General features: G+C 38.5%; 1 protein-coding gene across 1 annotated transcript in view; it reads left to right on the top strand.

Moving 5' to 3' along the window:
* The first annotated feature begins 1558 nt into the window (after window positions 1–1558).
* The window catches only part of LOC111322977 (uncharacterized), a 17312-nt gene continuing 7687 nt past the window's right edge, over window positions 1559–11183 (top strand). The window contains exons 1-8 of the mRNA XM_088736513.1: window positions 1559–1894; window positions 3204–3373; window positions 5118–5334; window positions 7288–7863; window positions 8506–8680; window positions 9601–9684; window positions 10245–10575; window positions 11121–11183. The exon at window positions 11121–11183 is cut by the window's right edge and continues 211 nt beyond it. Coding sequence (XP_088592639.1) covers window positions 1732–1894; window positions 3204–3373; window positions 5118–5334; window positions 7288–7863; window positions 8506–8680; window positions 9601–9684; window positions 10245–10575; window positions 11121–11183 — 1779 coding nt within the window. The 5' untranslated portion in view covers window positions 1559–1731. The remainder of the gene's footprint in view (window positions 1895–3203; window positions 3374–5117; window positions 5335–7287; window positions 7864–8505; window positions 8681–9600; window positions 9685–10244; window positions 10576–11120) is intronic.

Genomic DNA, 11183 nt, shown 5'->3' with positions numbered 1-11183 from the left:
GCTGTGGTTTGAAGAATAGCAGCAAATTCATGTTTTCATGGTTCACCGAAGTTTTGACAGTTGCTATGGCAACATCAGAGATGAGAGCACATGCTGGCGGGATTTTCCTGAGGGAAATCATTCTACACTGGCATTGCTGCAACCTGTGGGTTCTTCTTTAATTTTATTTTATTTACTAGTGCACTTTTCATTCTGTTTTCATGTTCTTGTCATTTGATAGCCTTTCTCCCTCAAGGTTGTTGTTAAGTGCCTGGCTCTACATTCGGGAGGGATCAGGTTTCCTCCAAAATATAGGGGGTTTTTCCTGACGGGTAGTAGGCATGCTAGTTTATCATGATTCAAGATTGCCGTTACAATCAATAAATTGGGTCTGTTGCTCGCAGGAAGCCGGGCTCTATCTGTGTGGAGCTTCTAATCTTGTGCAGCAGCCAGTATCCTAATTACCAGTGAAACGTTGTTGTTTATTGTCTGATTGAGGGTATAGGGTAAACCAGTTTAAGTACAACTGATGATCCTGTGGCCCTCTATCCCCACCCATCCCACCCCAGGGGAGGCCATCCATCACACTGTAATCTCATGCGTGGGAAATTAACGTCTCCTGCCCCTAACCCTACGGGATATAGGATCTCCATTTATTCGTCCCTATCCAAGAAGACTAGAATATCTAACCATTTCCTTTGCTTTAGAATTATATTTTGTATTTTATATATAGATAGTATTCAGATAGTAATTAGATTAATTTTAAATATTTTAAATTTAGATAATTTAACTTGGAGATATTAGCATGTATTTGCTATCTTAAATTCAAGTATAAATAAAGTTATTGTCATTGTCATTGATGTTATAGAAAGGTAGCAAATTATTCTCGGTTATCTAAAGACCCTGAGTGTTGGTCTGGCCAGGGCTCGAACCCTCAACCTCCCGCACAACATTCCGGCGCTCTATCCATTGAGCTAACCAGGAGGCAGTTAGCTCAGTGTGAAATGCCATTGATTTGCAGCTGAAGCACAGTAAAGAGTTTAAAATGCACTTTAACCTGGAAGTTTCTCAAATTTTTTGAAGGCTACATTGTTTAGTTCAATCTGAGGAAAACAACAAAAATGATAAAGTTCAAAGCTTTCACAGTCACCCATCTTAGGAGAGGGGGGAAAGGAGTTTCCAGAGTTTCCTATACTTCATCAGTAGAGGGTATTACAAGATAATATAGTCTTATCAACTCAGTTGATAATGTAAATTGGCCACCATAGAGAGATGGTCAAAGATTGTAAAGCTGTTAAAATCAAATGATTCTAAGATTCTCTCTTGGTCAAAGTTACTGTTCTCACACTGGCTCATGCTGGCTGACAGAGGCGGCTATATATCTTTGTTTTCCATGAAGATTAATTATTAGCCAAATGGGAATTTGCAGAATTCATTTTTCTGTTTGGGGAGGAAATATTCATTTTTAAAACAAATGCCCGTCGGGTTCTCCTGTCTAAATGCGTTGCCCTGACCAAATCAGGAAATATAACCCAGTCTTCCGCGAGAACATAAGAAGAGTCGTCACGTGATCAATAGGATGAAACAAGTCGGAATGGTATGAACTTATGGCGGACTCTGTGGTCGCGGGTGTGGACTAAAGCGGATCGATTCTTGCCAAGCTTACCTTTTTACATCTTGAAATGCTTTTGAATTACCGAAAACTCGTTTGAGACTTCTGATCTGGAAATTTGCGTCGAAACGTTCAAGAAAATGGCTCGAATGAAGGCGCGACCTCTTCAACACACAACGAAAAGGAAATTGCAAGAACGCGGCGCTCGCGAAGGATCGCGAACGACCTCAGGCAAGCGTCTAAGACTACAGAGCCCAGCAGGACGGACATCTTCTTCCTCAGAGAAAGCAAAGAAGAAGAAAGGTAGGACTTGGTGTTAACTGAGCCAGGTCTAAAGTCGAAAGCGAGTGTCGGTTTTAATGGAACTGTGGAACGGAAGCTTTAAGTTTGAGTGTTGACTTCGAATCAAAAGCCAATAGGAAGAGAAATGTAGCATATCAGATGTTTATCACTCTAAATTTTCTTTATTTTCTATGTTTAAGGAAAGTAAAAGGCTACATCACGAGTGATTTCGGTCGAGGAGGAATGTAGTTGTGCAAATGTCCACTAGAGTCGAGAGTCCAAATGGAAAGTTATTTGCATATTATTTCTGAAGCGAATTAACAAAACAATGTTTTGGGTATGCACCAACTCCTTTCCCATAGAGCAGGAATGTTGTGTGGAATATAAAGTCCTTGCATATATGAAAGGGAGAGAAAGGAAGAGAAAATTGTGATATCCATTCAAAACCAAGCGATACAAGAGCCACAGCTGTAGAGAAATATCACAACAACTGATATGTTATTTTGTGGTTGAAAAGTTTCCGAGCTTGAATTCTTTCAAACAATTTTTATTTTTAATATACAATGATCTGGGAACAGATGCGGGGGGAGGGGGGGGAGGAGGAGGGGGAGGGGTTTAAAATATTTTTTTTAAGGCAAAGACAATTTTGAAGCAGACAGATTACCGTGAGGTCTTACTGTTTCCTGGTTTCAGGAAAATTGAAACAAGGAAACAATTGGACAAACAGAAGTTAGACTCAAATAGTTATTTAGGTGAATGATCAAACAATAGACAGATTGTCAATACAAATTCTCCTTGTCATTTTTGTTTTTCAACTCTGTCAAGTAGACTGGTTTTGAGAATTAGAAAACATCAGAGAGAACTGTTTTTCATGATCGACAGTAGTTTTAGTGTGGTTTGTACCCTTAAAAACAACAATACTTGTCATCACAGTACAGTCAAAATGTCATGGACACACAGGGTGCAGCAGCACTGATAAGGGTACAGACCATGCTAAACTACTGTTGATTTGTTGAGTAGACTTTTGTTGGAAAACAAGCACTGGTAAACTGCCTGAAATGCTGGTGACAAAGTGCACAGTTGAAACATTGTATCCACATCTTAAGTGACTACCTGATGAGAAAAACAATAACACTTTATATAAAATTATAATTGAGTTTTTGTAGTCCAAAAAGCAATGGTTTGTTTCATGATTTGGTGATAAAGGTGTTCCACACTTAAGTCACATTGTAACAAATAGTGCATTGATGCTATTGGAAGTTTGAGAAAGGGTCAGATACAATTGAGAGAATTCTTTCTCTTTGTGAAGTAGTTTGATTGGATTTTACAGGAAAGCCTAAGGTACAAAAAAAAGAAGACGCCCACCTTCCTCCTGAGTTACGCAGAGCTGGAATATTGGCCCATATGCAGATACCTGAAGGAAGGCGTTTTGGCCCATTCATTGGAAAAATTGTTGACAAGAGGAAGTCTCCAGAGAAAATGTACTTTTTTGTGTCACAGGTATGATTTGTGGTTAAGTAAACACCTGATGCGCTTTTGTCAATTCACCCAAAGTTTTGAGGAGGGTGACTTTTTACAAGAATTTTAAGATCATTGTAATAGTTTCAAATACAGTACATATATATATATATATATATATATATAAAGCATTAAGCACAAACTTAAGGCTTTTCTATATAACATGATTTAGATTAGAACACAATTTTGGTACAAATACCTGGTGATTATCCAAATATAAGTTAAATACATTACTAGTGTCAACTCTTTGACTCCATTGAAGTATTTAACATGTAACTTCTCCTCACAATATCTTTGCATTATCCTGCCAACAGGTAATGAGAATATTAAAACTTATTAGGTTGGAGGTTGTTATCTTAATCTCTTTAATGCAAGGATCGTGCACAAATACGTTCCTATAACCACAGTTCAGATATATGAATTTCATATATTCATTGTATTTGATTTATCATCTTACGGGTTTATGTCAAATTAATTTGATGACCTGCTCCCAGCTGACTTGTTAGCTCAATTGGTAGAGTGCTGCACTAGTATTGCAGAGGTCAGTGGTTTGAATCCCATACTGGCCTGAATTTTTTCAGGTCTGATTTTCACCATTGCTTAAATAGTGTTCTTTACTGCGAGGATTGTGCACAAATATGTTTCTATAACTGCAGTTCAGACATATGAATTTTATATATTCGTTGTGTTTGATTTATCATCTTACGGGTTTATGTCAAATTGATTTGATGACCTGCTCCCAGTTGACTTGTTAGCTCAATTGGTAGAGCGCTGCACTAGTATCACAGAGGTCAGTGGTTTGAATCCCGTAGAGGCCTGAATTTTTTCAGGTCTGATTTTCACCATTGCTTAAATAGTGTTCTTTACTGTGAGGATTGTGCACAAATACGTTTCTATAACTGCAGTTCAGACATATGAATTTCATTTATTTGTTATGTTTAATCTAAGGTATCACAGAAAAAAAAAAACCAATTATTTTTAATTTCCAGAAAATTGATGATCTAATTATCTAAAAAAGATCTATCAACTTCTGAAAATTTTATTTTGGTATTTTTTGTACTTCAGGAGATACAAAGCTTTAAAAGCAATTTGAGAGTAGAATGGAAGGCGTGAGATTGATGTCAAATTCCACTAGTTACCTAATTGATGATTTCACAATCTATTGATTTTTAGTAGAGTTTTGTACAGTTTGGAAATTGCTCATTCATTATCAAGTCTTCTTTCATTAGCTCTGTCTGAAAGCTAGTCAATTTATTTGCAGCCTGCATCAAAGTAGAAATGTCATTCACTGATAGTGATAGGGGTTTCCACTAGAGATTCAGTGGCTAGAGTCTATCTCTGTTAAAGTTACCAATTGGGCACTACATAGTAGTTTGTGAAAAATATCACCAACAGTCTATTATCATTTGTGCAGCATTGCACTTTGAGTGTTGATGATTGAAAAGCTGTGTTATGTTTCCAGTGTAGCCCATCTTCTTCTTCCTGACCTCTTTCCTCCTCTTTTTACTAGTTGAAGCACCTTCCATATCAACACAAAATAATAGTGATACCTTAGCACCAAATTGTTGTAACTAATTTTCAAGGAAATGTGTAGCAGCTAGAGGGAAGAGTTAACAATCAAATCTTGGGAGTTAGAGGATTCATACTTCCAGGTTTGAGACTCAAAACCTCTTGACAAGAGGTAGTTCATCATGGGATACCATTTGATACTCTGTTGCATTTTTAGTTCAAAGATAAAAACAAAAGGAACTCGATGCACTTTTTCTATGCACACAAGAATGAGAAGGACAAATGCAGTTGGCTTAGCCGTCTCCAGAGTGCCACATCATCAGCAAAACAAAATATTGTGGCATATAACTCTCCAAGAGGAGTCTGTTTTGAAGCTGTTAAAGACATAGCTGTGGGAGAAGAGTTGATGGTCCTGTTTGATAAATCATTTAAAGGTAATTTTTATCTAAAAGATTAATTAATACTCTGAAAAATCTGATTTTGTAAGAGTATTCAGTCAATATTATTGTAGCATTTTGTGCAATATCCTCTGTAGTGCTTTTTTTTTGCATACATGTGTAGGTCAAGTTTAAATTCTGCCTAGTTTCCAAGCATCTCATATGTGTAGTGTTCTCAAATTTTAGCAAACTCGAGAGAGAAACTAAATATGGCTGAACAATTTTAAAACAAGTGTATAATAAAACAATTATTGAATTTGATTTTCACGTGATGTTATGAATTATCAAATCTCAGACCTTGGTCTTGGTAAATCATGATATCATCCTCAACTTCATCCAATAATTGCTTTTTATTAAAAACTGGATCACTGAATAATGTAATTCAAGACTTTTTATTGACTTAGCCATTATTGTATATGAGCCAATATACCATAATCCACAAATATGGTAAGTGTATGTGTCAGCTCAAAATAAAAATGGAGCAAAAAAATTTAAGATTTGGTAAGATTTGCCTAATATCTTGGGGGCATTTTTAATAAAACAATTATTCCACTCGCGCTTGTTGGATATGGTTATCTATCATCTCGTATCCAATGCACGCTTGCAGAATAATTAGATCATTTAAGCATTTAACTAATATATTTCTTCTTGCTGTGTATTGTATTGTATTAACGAATATTTATACAGGGTAGCCTAGTTTAGCAAATTGCTATTTTAAATGGGGCCCTGTGAAACAATAACACCCACCCATCCCACCCCAGGGGAGGACATCCACAACACAGTAATCTCTTGCATGGGGAATTAACATCTCCTACCCCTAACCCTGAAGGAGATGGAGCCTACAGCTTATTTGTCCTTATCCGAGAAGACTAGAATATCTTAACCGCCGCCTGGTTAGCTCAATTGGGAGAGCGCCGGACTGCTGTGCGGGAGGTCGAGAGTTCAATACCGGCTGGACCAACACTCAGGGTCTTAAAATTAACTGAGAAGAATATGCTTCCTTTCTTTAACATCAAGAAATGGTTAGATATTCTAGTCTTCTCGGATAGGGACGAATAAATGGAGGTCCTGTCTCCTGCAGGGTTAGGGGCAGGAGACGTTAATTTCCCACGCACGAGATTACTGTGTGATGGATGTCCTCCCCTGGGGTGGGATGGGTGGGTAACAGGACCCCCGTTGATACCAGTGTTTACTACACTGAAGGGGCTATCCTGTATAAATATAGATGTCTGTCTGTCTATCCATTTCTTGATATTGTAGAAAGGCAGCAAATTCTCCTCAGTTATTTTAACACCATGAGTACTGGTCTAGCCGGGGCTTGAACCGTTGACCTCCTGCTCAACACAATCCGGCGCTCTAACCAATTGAGCTAACTGGGGGGGGGGGGGCAGGTGCATCTGTTTGGTAACAGGTCACAGAAGATGACGTCAAAATGTGTTAACCCTTTCACTCCCAAGATCTCATCAGCAATTCTCCTTACTGTCTGCTATACAGTTTCTATGATGCAAGTTTGGAGAATTTGGCATTGCATCAACTAATAATCCCCTAATTGATAGTTTTCTTTATTCTCATCACTTGTCAGCTTGATATTGTACTGATATTATTGTAAGGAGAAAATCTGTCTTGGTCACTCATGGGAGAACAAAAAAGTTGCACTCGAGGCATAGCTGATTGTGTCATTGAATGTTCTTGCCACATTTTGACGTCTTTTGTGATCTGTTACTGTACAGATCTACAGCAACATGGAATTTATTTGTTTAAGTCTGCGCTCAAGTGTGACAGAGGCTTGATGGTCAGGCACTAGACTTGCAGTCCTGAGGCCAAGGACCAGTTCAAGACCTGGCTGTGTCAATGTGTCGAGTTCTTGGGGGAAAACACTTTGAATCCTCATGAAGATGTGGTTTTGGTATGGGGAAGTAAGTTTGTGTTGATGTGTTTATTTTCTGACAGGTTCTGTGTATCCAGCCTATGTCGAGAGTGTACCTGTGTCCTTCATCACAGATGATACTGGTGAAAAGATTGCTGTGGTTCCTCTCGACAAGCCTCAAGTTTATGTGGACCCTAGAAATGAAGGCAAAGAATCTAACAAAGATGGGGCTAATGCAGGCCAGGATGAAGAAATGGCTGACTCTCTCGAAGAAGGAAATCCAGAGGTCGTAGATGTCAGTGGTGATGACAATGATAATGATGATAATGGTGATGATGATGCTGAAGATGGTAGTGATGATGAAGCAGAGGCAGGAGAGGATGAAGATTCTGGTGAAGATGATGAAGACGGTGGTGGTGAAGATGAAGACGAGGATGAAGATATTGATGATGATGATGATGACGATATTGATGATGATGATGATGATGATGATGATTTTATTCCTGAGGGTAAAAAGAAGTTGACAGAGGAAACTGAAGCCTGCACAAGTGATGGTGAAAATCCAACTGAAAAAAAACGTAGAAGAAAGCCATCAGCTCAGCCCAAACGGAAGCCGCATATAAAAGAAATAACCGTTGTTGACGCAGAGAGTGGTCAGGGTGAGTTATCATTTTTTCTCTATAACTCTTAACAAGAGTGTCGTCTACCTTGCATGTAACTGTTTGACATAAACCGTTTGATTCCTAAAAGTGACCAGTTACTAATTTCGCCTTGCCATATCACCCCCTAATCACACATTAAGGTCAAGAGAATAAAAGAAATGATCATTGACTAAAAAAGCTCTTGATTGTTAAACAAATTCCCCTTCATCAGAACTGTATGGAGTATATGTATACTGAAACTGTTTTGTTTTAACAAATACTATTCTTGTGCCGCGTGCTCATTGGTTGTTTGTTGAATTGATTTAATATACACTTGTACTTAATTATGTATTCATGGTAAATCATCATGAATCATTGTCTTTGAAAAGCCGCCTGTAGGGAAAGTAAACAAAATACATGCAAGTGACATACATTTGTGACAACTGGGTATTTCAATTTTGAATTTTGCAAAATTACGCGAAGGCCGGCATTCACATAACTGAACATTGCACACGTGAGTCTCTATGTTTAACACGCTTTAGTGCTCTTGAGAAAGAAATTGTGTATGTGATTTTGTCACCATGCACGTTTTTTGATCTGTCTTTTTATGTACAATTTTTACATTCTTACTTGGACGCATCTCCATTCTACTTTAAACAGATACAATTAAATACCGCTGTACCCATTGCTCAGAGGATTTTGGGGACAAAGTGAAAGCCATGGAACACAGTTCGGCTATGGAATGTCTTTCACAGCAATTCCAGTGCAACACATGCACCCTGGAGTTCCGAAATGCCTTTCTACTTCAGAAACACAAATGTAATGGGAAGCCAAAGTATGGAGAATTGCTTTGTTTTGAGAGATTGACTGTGCAATTTAATTTAAAACGACCAATCTGTATTTATCAATAATGAGAGCAATTTTCAATCGAGTGTCGAAAATGATCCAGATTGTTTTGTTTTTAATTTAGTTCGTCGGGATTGGTCCAAAAAAACTCGTGCCACTCTCTCAACCAATCAGATGCAAAACTAGAACAAATCACGACTTGTTCGCTCGCGTTTTCCCGCGCTTGGGGCTATTTTTTGGTTCTCTGTGATTGGTCCAAAAAAACTCACGCTACTCTCCCAACCAATCAGATGCAAAATTAGAACCAGTTACGACTTGGTCGCTTGCTTTTTCCGCGCGTTTTCCCACTCTTTTTTTTCTCTTCTTTTTTGAGTGTTCTCATTGGCTCTTAAATTTATTTGTCTTTCTTTGATTGCCCGTTGTGATTACTTCCGTTTTGGTTTTACGACACTCAGTTGAAAGCTCTCTAGACGTATTTTACCTTCGCGATTGCCACAATTTTTTCCCAGAAAATGACTTTGTCATTTTCTGAGTTTCGGAATAAGTTGACACTCAGAATATTCGTGTAACCTCCATCCAGCTCCTACTCGTCTACTGTTACGTGTTTGCTTGTGTGCTCATGTTCAAGACGACTTGGGAACGGTCGTGAAGCTGCCATGTTTATGATTCATTTTTACCTCGCACTGATCACTTTTGATTCATAAATATATGAATCACTGGTAACATTTCAGGCACACTGTACTATATTCCAGGTTCGTAAGCACTCTGAATTTTCTTAAACATTTGACGAAATAGGAAATAAAGAATAATGAAAAAACAAACAAAAACAAAAAGATATAGAACTATCGACAAGTTCACAGTTTTTTTTTTTCTAGTTGTAATAATAGCACATTGAATGCTCTTACGCAGGTGCAACGTCTGCAATGAAGAGTTTGAGAACTGGAGACAACTGAAGGATCACGTGGATAATCCGCCAGAGGTTCACGTGCCAAAGTGAGTCAAAGATTAGCATTGAATTTCTCCTTTCGATTCTCATAGGTTATCTTGCCAACAGCTTATCAGAACGGACAAGTTTATCAGTTGGAAGGTGTTACCTTGACACGACACCAAATTCTCCTGTTTGATTTACAAGGAAATATATGGCACTGTATGGGGAAAATTCACCTATTGGATCTTGGGTATTTAAGGGTTAGTTAACTGGTGTTATAACGTAGCATACACATAGTTGGCATCATCTGATTGTTCAATCCAGTTTGCAAGCCTATGCTCTATTTAAACAATGGGGAACATTTTTCAGGGCTTTGTAACGTGATGAAACTACGCGGGAAACTGGAGTCACGAGTTTGGGGGCGAATAAATTTACAAGCTTTTCTCGTGTTCTCCCAGCATCCCTCGGGGCTTTATCACGTTATAGAGTCCGAAAAATGTGTTTTATTGCTCATGAGAGTACACTTTACACCACACAGGTGAATAGGGATTTTCGCGTAGATCTAAATTTTCAAAGGAAAGCTTGCACACTTGTGTTGAATCAATTTTAAAATTGTTCATTTCAGGTGTGCGAGTTGCGATATGCAGTTTCAAACTGTCAAAGAGAAACAGTACCATGTCCGTTCCAAGCACAGGCCGGATGAGTCGTCAGAGGAGTGTCCCATTTGTCACAAGACCTACAATAAAATGTACCTCAAGGAACATCTCACGACCCACGATGAAAACAGCGGGTTGAAATGCATTGAGTGCGGCAAACAGTTTTCCTCCAAAAGTAACTTGAACAAACATCGTAAAAAGCATCTACCTGGCTATGTCCCAGCCAAGGACAAACAACGGGAAAAGAAATATGGCTGTTTAGAATGTGGTAAAAAGTTCGACTCAATGCACGGCTTAGAGGTTTGTCTTTTTATTATATACATGCATCCACCCCTCCCTCAACTCAACATTAGCCCTAACTTGTATCAGTTGACTGTTGTCGGGTTAGGGGAGGGGTGGGTGCGTAGTTCCTCAGTTACATACGTCTGTACATGTTGGCATTTTCCTTTCCATCTAATAAAATGAATAAAGTTAATCTAAATGTTTGGTACAGTACGCTTCAATCGAGGCCAAAGTTCTTAGAAATTAGCAAAAGTATGGGAAAACACTGCATTCTTTACGTGTACAGTACATTGTATTTCCCCTTCCCCCGTCAAGATTTGTTCGGGGGAGGGGAATGTGGGGAGTTAAATCTCTCTCAACCCTTTAAACCCTACGATTGATCAGCATCTAATTTCTCCTTACAGTAATATAACTGAATCATTCAGTAAGATCATTGGAATTAAGGAAATGATCGCCAACTTAAGAATCTCTGATGGTAAAATGAATTCTCCTTGTCAGTGACAAGGAAAATATATAGAGAACAGTATGGAGGATATGCATACCGATGTTTTGTTTTCCTCCAGAGCCACCAGCGAAGCCACACCGGGGAGAGGCCATTTGAGTGTGACAAATGCTCTTGGAAATTC

The sequence above is a fragment of the Stylophora pistillata genome, chromosome 10 (genome assembly GCF_964205215.1).
Source record: "Stylophora pistillata chromosome 10, jaStyPist1.2, whole genome shotgun sequence".
Taxonomy (NCBI): Eukaryota; Metazoa; Cnidaria; class Anthozoa; order Scleractinia; family Pocilloporidae; genus Stylophora; species Stylophora pistillata.
This window is presented reverse-complemented; position numbering and strand designations above follow the sequence as displayed.